Genomic DNA, 18,545 nt, shown 5'->3' on the forward strand with positions numbered 1-18,545 from the left:
TCCCCGGCCATGGGTTTCCAGGCCTTCTCTCACTCTCGACTTGGGCGGAGAAACCGGGTTCTCGTCCGCTCAGGGGTCACTTCGCTTGTGCCAGCTACAGTAGGTGACTACCCTCGACGGGCTCAAGTCCCGTCCTCGCCATCCTCTAGCGCATTAGTGTGCGATATTGACCGAGGCACGCCATAAACACGATACTCTGTCTCCCGACCACACGAACGGCACTGGTCTCGCCAAGGGTGTCATACAATCGACCAGATGAGAGCACCATCACAGCCCGCGATGGCGCCGCCCCACTGTGTTTGAGGAGGGGACGTCGACGTCCTGTTCTGGCTCCAAGAGGCTGGGGACGCCGATCTTGGGGACGTCCGTTAACCTGCAGGGATAGTGGCCCACTATGGGGATGAAGCCCATGCCGTCCACGCCAAGAACAAACTAGAAGCGGGCCAATGCTGCACCTGAACATTGTGCCGCACGTGGCCGGGTCAACAATACAACATTGTGCCGGGCCGCGCAAGGCGACTATCCAGGCGAGGACATGGAGTACATGTACACGTCTGGGGCCCCAGATTACACAGAATGCGGACCCCCACCCTTCAAGACAGGACGCCCAACAGCAGGTGGATCTACGGAGTGCAGTTATCCTGATCCTCCTCCTTCTGTCTCTGTCTCGTCCCAGCGAACACAAACACCGCTGAATTGGGACATTCGGGCTGCCCTTCTCGAGTAACACCACGGTCAGAAAACAACCACCATGGCGGCGTCCTCACCAAACGACAGCATCGCGGCGAATTGGAAATGCTTGCTGGCATGTCTGCTGATCGCCATGGGTCGTGAGTTGACTCTTCTCCTGCATTGTTTTTTCCAACGGGTTGTGAAAAAGAAAAGCCGTGCTGACACAGGAGAAGCGTTCCAATACGGCGTCGATTTCGGTCTCATCGCTGGTATTCAAGCCATGGTGGGCTTTGACAAAGTGAGTCACGTCCCGAAGACGCCTCAGAGGGGGTCTCACGGAGGGGTACCATAACCATACTGAGTTCTTCCTTTCAGGTCTTCGGCCACAGAGATGAGCTGTCTCCCACCGGCTGGAATTTGAGTCCCGTCACCCAGCAGCTGATATCGTCTTTCATGACCATCGGTGCTGTCATCGGTTGTGGCTTCGTGGGTGCGTGACATCTTCTTCCTTCTCCCCCTTGCCACTTTCCGTTGGATTGCGAGGAGGCCCGATATGGATTCAGTACTGAACTGCTCTCAGGCCCACTGTCGACCAGGTTCGGAAGAAGGCAATGCGTCTGGCTCGCCATCATCTGGTGCTACGTGAGCGACGCCATCATGATGGGCACCACCCACGTCGCCGCCCTGTACGTCGGACGTATCATGATTGGTATTGGTGAGTTCACACTCCTCGCGAGACTGGCATCCACCATGTACTGACCACCACCAAAGCAAATGGCTGGTTCATGACCTTCCCCCAGCTGTACCTGCAAGAAGTCGCCCCAGCACACCTTCGCGGGTTCGTCTACGTCTTCTTCCAGTTCTGGGTCGCACTGGGCTCCCTGATTGGCAATATCGTTGGTACGCATACACAGCACCCGCGCGCAAAATTCAAAGCGTCCGCAATCCGGCTGACCTTCTTGCAAAGATAACTTCACCGAAAAACTGCCGGGCAAGGAATCCTACCTCATTCCCCTCGGCATCATCTACGTCGTGCCACTCATCCTCGGCGTTGGCATCATCTTTATCCCCGAGTCGCCACGCTGGCTGTTGACCCATGGCCGAAAGGAAGAAGCTCGCAAGGCCCTCTTGTGGCTGAGACCCGCAGGCACCAACGTCGATGCCGAAATCCTGGCGGTCGAGACGGCGCATAATCTCGAAAGGGAGAGTGCTGGCGAAGGATCGTGGACCGATATCTTCACCAACAAGATCGAACGCCGTCGCACTCTGCTCTCGCTTGGCTCCCTCACGCTCCTGTCCGCTCCCGGCGCCATGTGTAAGGCCCAGCCCCATGTCCTTCAGCCTACTCAAGCTAACGTCTGCCGCCCACAGTCATGATCATGTACGGCACTTACTTTTTCCAAATGGCCGGTGTCGGCAAGCCCTTCGAAGACAGCTGCGTCCTTTCTGCCTTGTCCGTTGTCGGTATTCTCGCATCATCCCTCTTCGTCACGCGCCTGGGCCGCAGGACCATCCTGATGTCCGGCATGGTCATCTGCGGCGTCATGCAGCTCATCCAAGCCTGCGTGTACAAGGCCCAGCCCGAGGGCTCTGCGACCGGCAAGGTCATTGTCGCCATGAATATCATCTACATGTTCTTCTACAACGCTTGCTTGGCCGCCTACGCGTGGCTGGTCGGTGGCGAGATGCCCAGCCTGCGATTGAGGTCCTTCGTCTTCGGCCTGGCTGGCGTGGTGGGTTTCTTCTGGCCGTGGCTCAGCGTCTTCACCGCCCCGTACTTTATCAACCCGGACAGTATGAATTGGGGTCCCAAATACGGCTTCATTTGGTTCCCAAGCGCCATCGTGGCCACGGCCTGGATTTACTTTTTCCTTCCGGAGGTCAAGGACCGCACCCTCGAGGAAATCGACGTGATGGTGAGCCTGGCTGTCCTTGCGTGTGCTGTCTTCTTTTCTTTTCTCGATCAGTCATCGCTGACAAGGTTTCGCTCTCGCAGTTCCAAGCAAATCTCCCGGCTCGCAAGTTCAAGGGCTATGTCTGCAATGAGGCCGCGCTAGGTATGCCCCGGAAATTTGTGTCAGAGAAGGATGACCTTGAAGTCACCGCCACGGAGGTGGAGGCGGTCGAGCACGCTGCGGCCCCGCCGCATACGTGGGAATAGGACCTAGGACGAGGACGAGCATAAGAATGAGGATTATTAGTCCATCTTCATCTCGTGGCCACCATGGATACATTTTGTCCGTAATGACAACTGTAAATATGCAGCAGCTAAGAACCTTGGAATACGGCCTTCTAAAAATCTGCCATAAGAATCTTTCGAGTTTTGAATCCTGGCATCTCTGAAACGACACATAGACCATGGTTTTATTGAATCGGCGCGGTATCCATTGCATCCGTCCCAAGTCCCATGGTCCAGTCGAAGATGTCGCCGGAGAAAATCGCCGCGTCCATGAGATTAGTATCCAGCAACGGTCCCGAATTGCTTGGGCTGACGTTCGTGTTGCCCGGGTTTCGAACTCCTCCGCCTACCTGTTCATCGCTTAACGCAACGTCCCCTCCCAGGGTGCTGGCCCACCCCCAACCACTGCTGCCGACGAGCCGTCTGGGCACGCTGGGGACGAACTGCGCGGTCTTCTGTCTTGACACGGGTTGCTTCGTGACTGGTATGACGTGAGTCAAAGGCTCGCCGAACGGCACGGTGTTGGCTTTGATCTTGCCAGCATGTTCGGTGAGTTTCTCTAAACGGCACCACGATCGGAGAACGTTAGTGCCCCGTTCATCATAGCAATATTCACCAATCATGTGAGTCTCGAGCAAGAGCATTGCCTCACTGGACCTGACTGACCTTGCATGCCCCAGTGCTTCCCGAATGTCAATAGCGCCTTCACTATCAGGTCCATGTCTCGACCTCTATAGTGGCCCTTGCGCTGCACCAACTCCAGTAGTCTGACTCGCGCAGCCAGCACGAGGGGGTGAGGGAGTAGATAGTTTCCAGTATTGGGCACGTCCAGGATTGTGTATGCGACGTCGAGAATTTCCTCCGCCGCCGCGGTACATCGGGTTTTGGAGGAGCCGTGCGATTCTCTGCGCGCAATGGGATGGTGTAGCAGGAGTAGTGCGCTGTCGGCGTCAGTACGGCCGTGGAAGCATCAATACTTTTTCCGGAGCTCCTCACCTATGGGCGAGCGCGAGCGTCGTAGGGTCGAGCAGGTGTTCACCTTCAAGCAGAGATGTCCGCCAGCTGCTTGGGAAGGAGCCTAGATATGACTGAATAACGCTGTCGATCTTGGACAACTCCTCGTCGTTCTCACTGCTGCTTCGCAGTCGATATGTCTGGTTGAAGTCGCTGACCTTGGCGAATAAGCCGAGCGCCTGTACGAACCTGGCAAACGGACCTGCCTCGCACGCGTGGCGGAGAGAAGTGATCGGTTCGGTTACCGACCTCGCGACTGGCCGTGAAGCTGGCTGCGTCCATCAGTTGTCGTCACTGGTATTCCTCCCATAACTCTTCTTGAAAGTACTTACATCGGCGAACCATGCCTCATCACTTATAGGTAACATGACGGTGATGTCCCGCTTGACCGGAAACCCCATCTCGCGCTCCTGAATCAAGGCCATCCAACGGCTTAGACTCAGCACCATCAGGAATGCCCTCCGCCGGCCTTCCTCCTCGACCCAATCTACTGGGCGGTCCATCCATCGATTCGGCTTGCTGTCGCCGTCCTCTTGATCCTCCATTCTCAGCAACTTGAAGGCACTTGCAAGTGAAACGGCGGATCCTACGGTCGTTAACGCGTGCACCGAGGAATTGGGCATTCCGATCTCGTAAATGGCCTGCAGTATCAATGCGTTAAGGGTGCTCATGTCAGGATTGATAAAGGTAGCTTGGGTTGTTTGCTTGGCGAGACTGTAGAAGATGTCGGACTTGGATGCGATGGAGGGTGTGTGGCGAGAGGCAAGTGCAAAGACGGATAGAGACACGTGTGCGTCCTTGTCGACGCTGAAACTGGGCCTATGTAGTATGGGCACGAAGGGATGGCAGCGTTCGAAATATAGGGTGCAGCTGTATGACCGTCAGCAGATGATCCGGCCATGCGAGTAACAGCTAGACCAGACGAGACGACGTACAGATTGTTTTGATCCTCGGCCGTAAGAAGTTCTGAGATTGCGAGTCTAGCGATATCGACAGGATCCTGCATCAGGATATCATGGTCGGAGGGCGCGTAAGGAGAGTTCTGACCCAGGAACCCCGATGGCAGGGTGTCATCGGATGGAAATTCATATCGAGTGGCCGCATGCGCGTGTGAGAGCTGGCTGCCACCTTGCGGCGGCTTGCCTTGTAGGTTGCGAAGCTCATCATTCTCTGCTTGGAGTGCTTCTACGAACCAGTGAGTGTGACTGAGAAGACACGGATTTCGAGAATGGTAGATTCATACGGATCTGAGCTTCCAGGTTTCGGACGTAGCCTCGTGGCAATCCTGTCTTCTTCCATTCCACATACTTGCACGACGGCAGGCCATCTTCCTTGCACTGGGAGCAGGCTGGTCTCCGGGAGTCACATTTGACCTTCTTCCTCCGACATGCCGCACAGGCTATCGTCGTGGACTTGTCTGCATTCTGCGCTGACTGTCGTCGGGAAACTGGTGGTCGAACGGCCTGCGATGGAAGTACTTGGAGATTGATGATTGAGGTAGGAGAAGCCTGCATCAGTCTAGCCACTGGTCGAGATCATACATGTTCACGCTGCAGTGAAAAAGGTGGAAGGTGAAACTACAAAGACCCGTGCTCCTACATCACCGGGACCTCAGCTGTACCTCATCTGCACATTCACCTGCACCTCACCTGCACCTTCTCCCGCTCCTCACCCGCACTACACCCGCAATGTGCCTCAGCTGTGGGTGACCTGCAACCCCACATTTCCATCACCTCATGATACTGCCGCATGGAGTAATGGTTCGCCTCGTCTCCCCACATTTGTGTCCGAGCGTTTATCATTGCAGATTCAGGGCTGTGCTCGCGCTAGTCATGTTCGTCTCAGCAATGCCTCGCAACGAATCAAATTGAGACAGCTCATACGGAGTACAGGGAGATACTACTAGATGTAGTCCTCATGCAGCGTCACATTTCCGACGGCATGCTTGCATTTTCGAGTCTGCCGCTTCAAGTGCTGAATCTTGGAGACAAGGCATTGGAACGCAAACCTGGCATCGAGCTTCGCTGTTAATGGAGTGGGCTGGCCTCGCCTTCATGTCACCGGCACCAACGAGCTCATCCTACATAGTAAGCACATCGCCTCTGGCCTCTACCAGTTGATCTAATTCCCACAGGCACACGGAAGCGGCGACATATCCAAAGCTGACCAGGACTTCTTTCGAAGCACCTCTCACAGCTGCCGAGTTCGAAGTCTCTATTCCGACCGCCAAACAAGCCACGCTCCGTGCAAGGGCGTGCTCGCTCTCCCCGCCCTCGTCCTTGACGATACGACCAACAATATACCGCAAGGCCTCGCGGAAGCTTTGTCGGAGATTTTGGGAGTTTTCACGTTGAGTTTTACTCTGAGCGCCAGCTCGGCCCAGAATGTTGCCTATGAAGACTTCGTACTCACTGAGAGGCTGGGAAAAGGAGATTCCGTAATCGACAGCAAAGTCATGGACAATGGATTCGTATCTGAAACCGTGTCAGTCGAGGGACAAGAGACCGTTGAAAATTGGGAAAGCGCGTACTCGTCACGGATTCCGGAAGCTCGAGGAACGTGCTCCTCCCAGTTGATATACTGACACCGCCGATAGACGTTGGCCCAGACAGCATCCAGCACCGAGTGTGACCTTTGGGCAAAGCGCAGACGTTCTGTTCGAGCGGCGCTCTGCACAGTCGAAAGGATCTTGTACTCATCAATGGCTCGGAACAGCTTTCCTAAGATCTTATCGCTCTCGTAATATCTGTACGTAGGCCCGTCTTCGTCGTCGTCACCATCATCGCGGGACTCTGGTGGAGCGGCGAAACTTGGTGGTTTCGCCTTTTCTATGACAACGTGCGGCCCTGGTGCCATAAAGTCGGGTCGAAAATGGTTCGAGCGTGGCAATTTCGTCAAGTCGACCTATATCGTCAGCTGCACAGACAGCACAGAACATCTAGATCTAACGAACCGGTATTCCACTCTTGGAAAAATCCACAGCCGTCGAATGCAATTCTGCAAGCTTGATGCAGTCGGGGTCCAAAGTCCCGTTCTCACGTTGGTCGGCTAGATATTTATGCTGATTGGCGATCCGGCCCAACTGGTCGGTGGCCATGAAGGTGATGAAGAAGTCCGTCATATCTTCCCGCTGGACTGACCGTTCGAGGTCGATGGGCTTTGCCCTTGGATAATCAGCGGGCTCGAAGACGCGTTCCGGTCGGGCTTTCGGGTCAAATAGGATCTGGTACAGGTCTCCATCAAGGTCCCCACCACTGAGCTGACTCGGGAGATCCCTGCTTCCTCGGGAACTGAAGCATACACAGTTGCGAAGTGCCATAAGTGGTGAAGAAGAGGGCACGGTTACTCCTGTAACGCAGCGAACATCGCCCGGGTGAAGGGCTGGAGAGCGGGATATGATCAAATTCTCGCCTGCGATGACTTTAGGGAGGTCGCCCTCTTCGACTATGCAGAAAATTTGACCTTCTTGAAGTATGCCGGTCTCGTCCATGATCCCGCGGAGAGTATATCCATCCTTGACTGGGATCCTGGCCTTGTACTTCAGTGTCCGCAGCTCTATCAAGACAGCCATTTCGACGACATTGGAAAGGAACGTGTCGTCCAGGAAAGAGATTTCCATCTTGGACAACTGTTTGAAGAACCAGGGAAGGTGGATACTGTCGCCGATGGAGTGAGCTTTGAGGAACTGAGAGGCTCGTGTCGGGTTGGAAGTAGTCGATTGAAGTCGATCGAGTTCCCTGTTTTGGTGGAAAAGGAAGAAACTCTCGTCGACACCCATGTCTTCAAGGATCTTGATTGTCTGTTGATTCAGGAAATAGGGCAATGGCCGGTAAGCAGCGTCGCATATCTCGATATCAAGGGAATCCGGCGCAGGAAATTTGACCATAGACTTGCGTAAAAGCATCTTCTCGCCAGTGAGTCTGGGATCCCATGATATCATTCCTTTTGCGCCTGTTGCACGGTAAGCCCAAGATAATGTAGACCACGTTAAAGATTGGGCCGTTATTGACGACAATGGTGGAGGCCCAAATACAACAGACGAAGACTGGAATGGGACTACGGAGGAGACATACCTGAATACCGGATCTGAAAGACGCGAGGTTTTCTGGCCTTTCCCTCAACCGGCAATGCAGCCCAGATCTTCTCCAGTAATATCTTCGATATCGTCCCGACGCCGTCGCTGAACACCCGGCCGTTACGCTCGATGTCATCAATCACCTGAGCCACGCCTTCTGTCACGGTAACAGCGATAGGCGTCTCTGAGAATGCCTGCCCGATCCTGGCAGCACACTTCGCTGGGCACCGAATCTCTGAAAAGTCGCCTAGGCCTTGGATGAGTTGACGATCGTACAATAGAGACCCATCATGAATAAAAGGGGCCATGAACCAGCAGGACTGGGCCCGGAGGGAAGAATGAGAGAAGCCGAGGAACGCGTAGCGCCTTCCGGCTATATGAAAGCCTTCGTTCAAAATCTTCTTGAACCTCGAATAGTAGATAGTGTCATTTGACCAGTTGGCATTGTAATGAATCGGGTCTCCGTTTTCGTCACAAAATTGTACCCGGATAAATGCGTCATGGTTCTCAGAATACTTCCGAAGCACTCGGTTGTTGTTGACGTGCTCCGGACCGTAAAGATACATTCCAGCAGGTGTAAAAGTCACTCTGTGGATATGTGCTCGGCCGCCAATGTTTTGCAATTCTTCCGGAAGGAGACCGCCTTCCTTCATTCGAGTCTCGGCGTCCTGCAAAATACTTCTTGCAGCCAAGAGCATTGCGGTATCATCATCTATCCGAAGACATCGAGATGGAAGCTCATGGGATAAGCTCCTAATCGCGTAAGTGCAGATCTGTGGACCCGCCCGAGATATCATGGCGTCGATGTCCCCAAGCAGGCCGTGTATGATACGCGGCCGGAGAACTGCGTTCTGCGCAAGTGCTTGCAGCTGGAACTTGACGTTGAAAGGAAGAGATGCAGGGCTGTGCATGGCATCGACACCCTCGAGGCGTTCCAGGAGAGCGTTCATCTCGGCTTTGTATGGCTTCTGCGGCTCGGCAGCCTCGACATGTTGCTGAACGGGAGATAAGACTTGGCGTGCTCGACCCATCGCCGCCATTTGATGTTCAGCAGTGCTGCATTCGAGACTGATTCGGTAAACCAGACATGTGCCAGCCACTGTTTCATGCTGGCTGTTCAGACTGGTTATCCTCATCCAGGGCGGATCATGACAGCTTTGACGGTTATTACCCAGTCTCTTGAGGGTAATTATTATGTTATCGAGATCTGACGGCGCCGACACGTTGCCAAGTGTGGACTCGAAGAAAAGCGGGGCCGCATTCAGTGTCAATGTTAAGGCAGGATGTGGTAGACCTTCAACATTGGTTTCCACAATCGATGTGAATGGTATATCTACCCTTCTTCCCTGGTCGGAGCTGATGATGACCCGCCTTCGACCAAATTGTGCTGTCCCTCCGGTGAGCCAGTGGGTGTAACGGAGAAAGACTGTCTTCGAATCTCGATAACCCCATGTTCCGCAGGAAAGGCTGACAATTTTCAAGGGCCAACGATCAGCACCAGAGTGAGATTCAATCCCGATCTGCCCAGTTGAGCCCTTTGAAGCACGCCTTGCTTTAGACTCCATTCGTAGACTTTTAAGTGCCAAAGGATCGGGCCGCCTCCTACTGAGCGAACAAGAAAGTGGTACGCCGAAACACATAACGTTCGTTCTAGAAGCAGGTAAGTATTCTCGTCCCGAAAGATCTTTGGCCTGGCCGTGACAATCGAGGAAACGCTGGCCATCACTGATGTGGAGGAAGATCAAATTGGCGAACTGATTGCGCGGACGCTTCTGAACTTGCCAATCATAGATTTCCAGGTCTGATAAGGGTTTTCGAATGAGCTTCTCGAACTGGTTCTGTGTCAGTCTCTCTGGTATACCCCTGATAAAGACCTCCATTAGTCGTGATTGGCGATTGCGCGGAGAGGCGGGACTGCTGCTCTTGCACAGGCGACTTCACGCTGCAAGAGATACGAGCAGGATGCGGATTTGGGAGAGTCGGGGCTCAGACTCTCAGCAGCCAGATGGTAGAAGCTTCTTCCTTGAACGAGTCCCGTCAGACAGAAGTTCAAGGATGCCGCCATCGCGTATGCCGAAGGCAAACACGAACGAGCGTCAGCTCAGCAGGACAAGCAGTCAAGCAGTAAAGCAGCAAGACAGCGATTCCAATCAAGCTAATCCGCTTTGGCCTTAGCGCGAAGTCACGACTTGACACGTCGACTTCCGTAACTATCGGATCCTGCTTCGTCCCCGACCACTTCGTCTTTATCCCCATCCTCCCGGACAGCTGCGTTAGTCTTCAAGGTACCCTGGCCAGGCAAATGGATGTAGCAGCACATGAACTCACACAAAGATGTCGGTGACGAGTAGTTCCCTGCACTATGTATTGGCCGTGCAGCGTGCCACAAATCTTCGCATACCATGGAAGTAAGCGACCCATTCAAGAGCCAGCCGGACAAGTTGAGCCAGGTCGGCAGCGGGACTTGGACAATGCCTCTGCGCAGGACGACATCCCGACCTCAAGCGCAATAATCGACGTGCAAGTCGCACGGCACGACCAACTCTTTGCCACAGTCACTTCCTGCCAGCTGGATTTGTGGTCAACTCGCCCTGTAGTCGTTCTCGCCTCGATATCTCGATCCGCAAATTCGCTAAAGTCATATGGCAAGAATCTGGGAGTGGCTTTCAGGCCTGATGCAAGCACGCTGGTTGTCCGTACCACTGAGAGCTATTTGATGCTATATTCTGTGGAAAGCGACCAGAATGCCCGAGTGTTACAGCAGCAATATGGCTACAGTCAGACGAAGCGGCAGAATCTCGTGCGGAGCTTCGATGTCGATGAAACCGCAGGCGTGGCAGAAGTGCTGCTCCGTTTTCGTCGAGCGATTAAAATTGATGCTGGGCTCAACTCCATCAATGCGCTGGATTCAGAGCTCGTTGTGGCGACCACCAAACCTCAGGCTGTGCAGTGCATCAAATGGGACTTGCAGAAGGATGGTTCTAACGCCGTGACCCAGACTCTGAACAAGATGGATTGGGTCACCGAGAAGTCTGGCATCTCTATCATGGTGCACGATCGAGCCATGAACCTCTCTGTTTGGGTCTCGCAAGATGGACATGCGTACGCGGTGCAGCGAGTCAAACCGCAGATGTCGCGAGCACCGTCTTCGGACGATTCTCTCCCTTCGTCGAAAGGCTCGACCAGTCCGACCACCAGACTATTCGACGGATACTGCTTTCATAAGCCCGAGACATCGTCCCCAGCAACACTCACCAGTATCAATGCCCGATTCTCGCTCATTGCAATAGCCACATCGAATGGTGAGATTGTTTGCTACGCAGCCAAAGATTATGTTGGCAACATTCCGTTTTCGCATATTTTCAAGACATCTACTTCGCCTTTGTCGAGAGGCGCAGTCACTTGTCTGAAATGGTCGCCGGACGGCTACTGCCTTTTCGCAGGTTACGAACACGGCTGGTCAACATGGTCAGTGTTCGGGAAAGAAGGCGCCTCGACTTTCCACCAGAACGTCACCCATGCGGAGTCGAACAACGAGACCTGGCTGATCGCCGTCCATCGAGCAGCCTGGGTCAGTGGCGGCGCCGAGATCCTTCTCGCGTCCCCTTCACAGAACCGAATCTGGAAAATGGAGATGTCGCGGAGTGCGGCGATGGGCTGTTTCTCTTGCGCCAACCTCGTGCGCGCCCTCCTCCAGACACCCAACGAGTTGACAGTCTACCGCGGTCATGAGCTGCCCGACTTGACGTCGATATCGAATGAGGCGTCGTTGTGGCATCATGCACAATATCCATCTGTGTATTTACACAACCAGTGGCCTATCAAATCCTGCGTGGTGTCACAAGACGGAAGATATATCGCAATTGCCGGGCGTCGCGGGTTGGCTCATTACAGCGTCCAAAGTGGACGCTGGAAGACTTTTGTTGATTTATCGGTCGAGAGCGCATTTGCCGTTCGTGGCGGCATGTGCTGGTTCAACCACATCCTTGCTGTTGCAACCGAGAATGCCGCAGGGTATGACCTCCGGCTGTATTCGCGTGAAGCCGACCTTGGCCGCTTCCCTCTGCATGTTGAAACATTTTCGATGCCAATCGTCTTTGTTGGGCCGTCCGGTGAAGATTCCCTTCTGGTCTACACCTACGAGAACATCCTCTACCACTACATCCTCAACATCACCGAGCGAGGCGCACAACTCGTTCAAGTCGGTCAGATCGCATTTCATGGCATTGTGCGCGCACCAAGTCGAGTACGCTCCGTGAGCTGGGTCGTGCCTGACTCTCAACTCCGCAACGGCGATCCTTCACGAGACGTCGAATTCGCCTCTGTGTTATTCCTCGTCGACGACAAACTGGTGCTCTTGCAGGCCTCGAGGAACGAGAAGGACGAGCTCAAATACGACATGCGGGTCATTGCGCAACACGTCGAATACTACATCCTCATGCGCGACCAGATCTACTTCAACTTCAGCACCGGCCCGGAAGAGTCGGCACCGCCCACTCCATCGCCAGGCTCGGCGTTCACGATGCGAAGTCAACAGAACTACTCCCTTCGAGACTCCCTCTGGATCTTCAGTGGCGAGGAGCTTCGCCTATGGCCGGACGTGCGTGACCTGCTTCATCACGCGGCGGGAGATCTCATCACCGCCCCCTCCTTGTCCATGTCCGTGGATTTCTACCCCCTCTCAATCCTTCTGACCAAAGGCGTCGTCCTGGGGATCGAATCCGAACTCCTCCAACGACGAGACGTCAACTTTGCGCAATTCCGTTCCAGCATCCGAACACAGCTCTTCCTACCGTACGTCCTGCGCCATCAGCTCTGCGAAGCAAACGACACCGCCGCAGCATTCGGCCTCGCGCACCAATACCAAAACCTGTCGTACTTCCCCCACGCACTCGAGACTCTGCTCCACCATGTCCTCGACGACGAAGTTGATCGAAAAGCCGAAGAAAAAGACGACGAGGCCCAAGACTCCCGTGGCCCACTCCCCGCCGTGCTCTCCTTCCTGCAGCTCGTCCTCCCGCCCCCAACCTACCTATCCACCGTGGTGCAGTGCGTGCGCAAGACGGAACTCTCCTTCTGGCGCACGCTGTTCGCCCACCTCCCTCCGCCACTGACGCTGTTCGAACAGGCACTCGCGCTCTCGGACCTCAAGACGGCCTCCTCCTACCTCATCGTCCTGCAGGGCCTGGAAGAAGCAGAAGCCGACGACTCCTCGGAGTATACCTACGATGCACGCAAATTCGAGGGCTACGTGATTCGACTGATGAAGCTGGCCCGGCAGAAGGGGGATTTCGAACTGTGTGCCGAGCTGGCGCGGTTCATGATGGGCATCGATCCGCGAGGAGAGGCGCTGAGGCGCGTCATTGTCGGCGTGGGGTTCAGGGAGAAGAGCACGCATCTGGAGCCTCAGAGATCGCTGGCGGCGGCGGCCGGGGGCACACAGACGTTGCAGATTCCTCGGACTCGAGGGAAGGCTGCCAGGGAAGTGAGTCCCGGCGGGAGTAGCACTTCGAGCGTCGGAGGGAGTTCGATCGGTGGTGGTGATTATTTCTCCAGTTCGCCTGGGGGTTATTGAGGCATACGGCGGTGCAGTGTAGGAAAGATCACATACATACGTGCATGTCTCGCCTGTGCCGATTAACGGCCGGCACTCGCATATCTAATGTACATGTAGACCCAATATCACCTCGACGAGAGACGCATGGCATCATCAGATCACGTCTATAGAGACCGGCACAGGTCCTGGTCCGGGTCCGCGAGATTTAGACCCATCGAGACATGTACACCGCCCGCCAATCTCAAACACTAGGTGAGCACTGGAAGCAGTCGTGGTCGTTGATTCCTCCACAACAAGCACCAAGTACATAGCTATGTGTAGCCCATGTCCATATCCAGAAACTCTGGTTCCCTGCCTTCCTTTATTTCACCCTCTCCACTAACCCAACCTTCTAACCTGCGGACTCCTGGTCCCCCCAAACTTCAACCTCGTCCCGTCCGTGACCTTTGAAATCAACGGCTTGATCATCCGCCCCTCCGTCCCGAGGAGTGCCTTCTGAAACGCCTCCCGTCCAGGCCCATACCCCCTCAGGATAACCTCGATCCCCGCGCCCGCGGACCCACTGTACGCGGGCTTCTTGATGCTCGACAGCGTCAGCCACGGGGATTTGGAGTTCGCGCCGCCGATCTTCCACTGCTTCTCGGCCATCTTGCGGAACGTGTACGCGGCCAGTTGGAAGCTCGCGTCGTAGGAAGCCTTTTGGGCGTTGCGCAGGCCCAGGTTCCCGCACGACAGGCTGAGGATCGGGTTGCGGCTCGGCTCGGTGAATGTGATGTGTGTGTTGTGTCTGTGCGCGTACACGTTCAGGTGGTAGGGTTCGTCGAGGTAGGGGTTCGGGGCCCGACTGGAGGGAGAAGCAGAAGACGAAGGGTCTTCGCCGTCAAAGAGAGAAATGGTGCGGAGGTCGTTCTTCATGCTGTTGCGCATGGCGTTGTTGGTGGGTGTGGCGGTTGGGGGTGGTTGGAGGACTTCGGAAAAGGCGGCGAGGGGGTCGACGGGCGTCCTGGGCGCGCGGTCGTCGTTGTACTTGATGCCGAAGCGTTGGGCGAGGCCGCCTCTCGGCGAAGGGCGTTCTCGTTCTGGTTCTTGCGAGGTCGTGGTGGTGGAGAGGGTGCGGCGGGATTGGGTGAGTAGGAGCTGGGATTGTCGACACGACCGACACATGGACGACAGGAGGAGGGACTTTGGGCGCGCCATTGTCGCTGGCGTGGACTGACAAGAACAGTGGAAGCTCCGAGAAGTCCATCAGCGTAGAGATTGAACGGCAGATTGAGATGTAGATTCTATACGGCGGAGCACGAGGAGCCGAAGTTCAGCCGCAGCGAAATTGACTTGGGCTTCTTTTGCAAAGATGCGTCTTCTGAACATGAAGGAGCTGTGTTGAATACTGTCCTCTCTGTGCGTCTCTTGCTCTATCGCCCTTCTTCGTCAATATCTCCCGCATAGCATGGTTGTACCGCGTCGCGCGCCTCTCTATGGTGTCCGTCAGTATGTGACGACCACCTCCGCGCTCGCCACAGTCCGACAGGCGCAACATGGAAGAACTGCAGCCTACAGACGGTTACTGCCATCGCCTCTCGTTTACAACTTCCGCCTACCTCCTTTCTCACCTCGACTCACTCCCTCAAACCAGCAGCTAATCCGATCACTCAATACCTCTCGATCTCAATCCCAACAACAACCCAAAGCTGACCCGAAAGAGGAAGTGCGAGACCCGCCGCGGGACGAGAAGCCTGAACAAGAAGCCTCGGGCGAAAAGGAAGAGAAAGACGCAAAGTCAGAGAAGGGAGAGAAAGATGACAAACCTCCTCCACCACCGCCCCATGGTGACAAGACTCCCTGGCAGGTCTTCACCGAGACCCTGCGTACAGAATTCAAAGCCTCCAAAGAATGGAACGAATCTACCAAGCAGCTTTCCGGCTCGGTCCAGCAGTTTACTGAATCCGAAGCTGTGAGGAGAGCACGAGAAGCCTCTGAAGCGGCAACGAAGGGTACTTCGCAAGTACTGAAGAGTACCGCCAGTGCGATTGGCTCGGGTGCAGCATGGACTTGGGAGACTCCTGTCGTGCAGGGCATCCGGAAGGGCGTCAACGCAACGGGCCGCGGTATTGAAAAAGCAACTCGACCCATCCGGGAGACAAAAGCCTTCAAAGACGTCTCAGAAGCGGTCGACGATGGCAGCAGTTCCAGGTACGGCGGCTGGATTGAAAAGGAAGAGCGGAGAAAGCGAGAAGAGGCGCGTAGATTGAGAGAGGCCCAGAGTCCTGAAAAGAAGCAGGAGCAGATGGTTGAGGATCCAAAGTAAGTGCCATCGAAGACTGATCCACCTAGGCACATACTGACTGCGTACCCAGTGCCGGCACCAACATTACCGTCCACAAAGACTCTGCGTGGCGCGAGTCCTGGACCAAATTCAAAGACAACTCGAAACTCATGCAATCGCTCTTCAACATGAAGAATACCTACGAAGAGTCCGAAAACCCAATCATTTCCACTGCGCGCTCCATATCCGATCGGGTCGCCGGGTTTTTTGCCGAGAACGAAACAGCCATGGTGATCAAAAAATTCAGAGAAATGGACCCGTCATTCCAGATGGAGCCCTTCTTGCGGGACATGCGAGAGTACATTTTGCCCGAAGTGTTGGACGCGTACGTTAAGGGCGACGTGGAGACACTAAAGCTGTGGCTTTCTGCGGCCCAGTTTCAAGTCTACTCCGCTCTGATGGAACAGTATACCAAAGCTGGCCTGAAGTCTGACGGACGGATCCTGGATATCAGACACGTCGACATCCTGAACGCACGACTACTGGAGCCCGGTGACATCCCAGTCTTCATCATCACGTGCCGAACACAAGAAGTCCACGTCTATCGGAATGCGAAGACGAACGAACTGGCTGCGGGAATGGAAGACAAGGTGCAGCTTGTCACATACGCCATTGGTGTGACGAGACTACCTGAGGAAGTCAACAATCCTGAGACCAGAGGATGGAGGATGATTGAACTGCAAAAGGCCGCCCGAGATTACATCTGATGTGCCAAATTGGTACGCGCCTACTTTCCGTGTGTTTTAATAATATCATGGGGTCCGACTCACCTCGATCATGATGTGCTTGTATTTCCAAAAGCTGGTTCGACATGGGGAGTCTTTTCAAGCTTTGTACTTTATTTCGACCATGAGCTGGGGTTTACTGATGACGACCAAAGGGAGTCAAATGGCAGGCGTGGACAAGGCATGCATAGCGTTCGTTGTGCGACGGCTGCTAACATGACCAGCCGCGCCACCCGTAGAGGCCGCTTGCACATACAGAAATGCATAATTCTACTCTTGACATGCACGATTAGTTGAGTTCCGTTGTCGCATGAGTGTGTTATTTGAGTTGCAATGACCAGCATGACTGTTTTAGGGAAGTTTCAATTGCCAGCACGACTGTGCGCTCTAATCGCACTTTGTCCTTAGCACGAACACTTGGAGCGCGCGTCCGATCACCTGTTCATGCACGCACCACCCGAGTCTGTACAGTGACGCAGAAGTGGTACCCAGATACTGGCACCTGACGAGCACAACGGCTGCACGACGTCATCGCTTCATCGTCACTCTCAGGTATCAACACCACCCGACACTAGGTATGCCAGGCATCACTCAAAGAGGCGTCAGTACAAATATAAAGCCCAGAGTACACTTATCGCGTCACCCCTGACCTTTCCCTCCTGAAAGAAATCTTCTAACCTCAACCGATATCACTCCACTACAATTGTTGCAGAACCATCCACTTCAATTCCTTGACTCAATACTCCGCAACGTACCCCAACCCACAAAGACACCATCCGCCTCCGTAAATAATATCCCTGCTACGCTACGCTACGCTACGCTACGCTCCGCAGACAAAATGCCCCTCGTCGTCCCCGGCATCACCTCCTCCGGCAACGGCGGCGACTCGTGGACCACGAAACTCATGGGCAAAACCCTAGGCGACAAGCACGACCAAACGACATTCGCCAAGAAGGATCTGCCGGGAAATCACCGCGTCGTGGAGAGTGAGGGCGGGATGATGACCATGGATCATAACCCCGAACGGTATGTAAGGCACCAGCCATCTTGTTCTTTGTGTTATGCTAGATGGCAACTCTCCTTGTTCTTGGTACTATACTAAGTAGGGCCACGCGGCGACTGGTGGGGCGGGGCGAGGTCGATGGTAGGGTAGGGTAGGTATCCCGGTGGGCGGAACGAGAAGAAAGGAGACGAAGACACAGCAGAAACAACTCGTGTGTCTCGTGCAGGCAGGCTTTTGAGAGACAAAGTCGGGTTCTCGTCGTTGTTGGGTGGTGACACCACAGACACACACACACACACATGTATTGGCGGTTGGGTGTTGAACGACGTGCCTTGGGGCTACTACATGAGGACTAATGCCCACCTCGAATGCATCCTGTGGTCGGTTGGGCGGCTGGTTCATGCTTGGTTGAATTTTGATGCTGACCCGTACTGTTGTGCGTAGGTTGAACATCCACGTCGACAAGGACGGGACGGTCAAGAAGGTGACGCAGGGATGAGCCGCGGTGGCCAGGTTTTAGGTCCAGGTCCAGGTTCGGATCCAGGTCGAATTACCTTGACACGCTCGAGGTGGAATACTTTACACTGCTGCTTACTTGCAGGATGAGTGAAGGACTGGTCGCGTGGAGGGCACGCACAGGCGCAGAACAAGAGAATCGTAGAAAATGGCATGGCATCAGCTGACTACATGATACACTGTGAACAAAGGCAGACTAGGTACACGCTTCGATTAGGCCAGACCAAACCAGAGACACCCACTTTTCCTTCTCAGAGCGTTTGATACTATGGACTCATTTACGGTTTATACAAGAAATGAAATGAAATGCTAGTCTGTTCTATCCTGCCTTTGCGTCACAATCCCATCAACTCAACCAGGGTATCACTCGCTGCTCGGTCGACCTGTCTCTTCAATGTGGTTCTGTTTATACTGTACACCCCCTCCCCATGCCATTCGCCTCAAGCCTTCAAATCAAGTACTGTATTGCACCATATGTATC

At 54.5% G+C, this 18,545-nt stretch overlaps 7 protein-coding genes across 7 annotated transcripts; 4 read left to right on the forward strand and 3 right to left on the reverse strand.

The window, feature by feature from the left end:
* Positions 1 to 751: 751 nt before the first annotated feature.
* Positions 752 to 2,833, forward strand: A1O7_06169 (uncharacterized protein; the record flags this gene model as incomplete). The annotated part of the gene is made up of 8 exons (XM_007760172.1): positions 752 to 830; positions 906 to 970; positions 1,048 to 1,140; positions 1,219 to 1,387; positions 1,444 to 1,572; positions 1,640 to 1,987; positions 2,044 to 2,588; positions 2,669 to 2,833. The coding sequence occupies 8 exons, from the start codon at positions 752 to 754 to the stop codon at positions 2,831 to 2,833; spliced, it is 1,593 nt and encodes a 530-aa protein (XP_007758362.1).
* A 203-nt stretch (positions 2,834 to 3,036) lies between these two features.
* On the reverse strand, positions 3,037 to 4,536 carry A1O7_06170 (uncharacterized protein; the record flags this gene model as incomplete). Its single annotated transcript, XM_007760173.1, has 4 exons — positions 3,037 to 3,410; positions 3,518 to 3,792; positions 3,848 to 4,137; positions 4,198 to 4,536. The coding sequence occupies 4 exons, from the start codon at positions 4,534 to 4,536 to the stop codon at positions 3,037 to 3,039; spliced, it is 1,278 nt and encodes a 425-aa protein (XP_007758363.1).
* Positions 4,537 to 5,945: 1,409 nt separating this feature from the next.
* On the reverse strand, positions 5,946 to 8,971 carry A1O7_06171 (uncharacterized protein; the record flags this gene model as incomplete). The annotated part of the gene is made up of 4 exons (XM_007760174.1): positions 5,946 to 6,339; positions 6,396 to 6,769; positions 6,819 to 7,816; positions 7,939 to 8,971. The coding sequence occupies 4 exons, from the start codon at positions 8,969 to 8,971 to the stop codon at positions 5,946 to 5,948; spliced, it is 2,799 nt and encodes a 932-aa protein (XP_007758364.1).
* Positions 8,972 to 10,302: 1,331 nt separating this feature from the next.
* A1O7_06172 (uncharacterized protein) lies at positions 10,303 to 13,515 on the forward strand (the record flags this gene model as incomplete). The annotated part of the gene is made up of 1 exon (XM_007760175.1): positions 10,303 to 13,515. One exon carries the CDS (start codon positions 10,303 to 10,305, stop codon positions 13,513 to 13,515), a length of 3,213 nt encoding a protein of 1,070 aa, XP_007758365.1.
* Positions 13,516 to 13,875: 360 nt separating this feature from the next.
* A1O7_06173 (uncharacterized protein) lies at positions 13,876 to 14,694 on the reverse strand (the record flags this gene model as incomplete). The annotated part of the gene is made up of 1 exon (XM_007760176.1): positions 13,876 to 14,694. One exon carries the CDS (start codon positions 14,692 to 14,694, stop codon positions 13,876 to 13,878), a length of 819 nt encoding a protein of 272 aa, XP_007758366.1.
* Positions 14,695 to 14,944: 250 nt separating this feature from the next.
* Positions 14,945 to 16,527, forward strand: A1O7_06174 (uncharacterized protein; the record flags this gene model as incomplete). Its single annotated transcript, XM_007760177.1, has 2 exons — positions 14,945 to 15,798; positions 15,852 to 16,527. 2 exons carry the CDS (start codon positions 14,945 to 14,947, stop codon positions 16,525 to 16,527), a joined length of 1,530 nt encoding a protein of 509 aa, XP_007758367.1.
* Positions 16,528 to 17,383: 856 nt separating this feature from the next.
* Positions 17,384 to 17,786, forward strand: A1O7_06175 (uncharacterized protein; the record flags this gene model as incomplete). Its single annotated transcript, XM_007760178.1, has 2 exons — positions 17,384 to 17,571; positions 17,699 to 17,786. 2 exons carry the CDS (start codon positions 17,384 to 17,386, stop codon positions 17,784 to 17,786), a joined length of 276 nt encoding a protein of 91 aa, XP_007758368.1.
* Positions 17,787 to 18,545: the final 759 nt, after the last annotated feature.

Source organism: Cladophialophora yegresii, assembly GCF_000585515.1.
Source record: "Cladophialophora yegresii CBS 114405 chromosome Unknown aczIN-supercont1.4, whole genome shotgun sequence".
Lineage (NCBI taxonomy): Eukaryota > Fungi > Ascomycota > Eurotiomycetes > Chaetothyriales > Herpotrichiellaceae > Cladophialophora > Cladophialophora yegresii.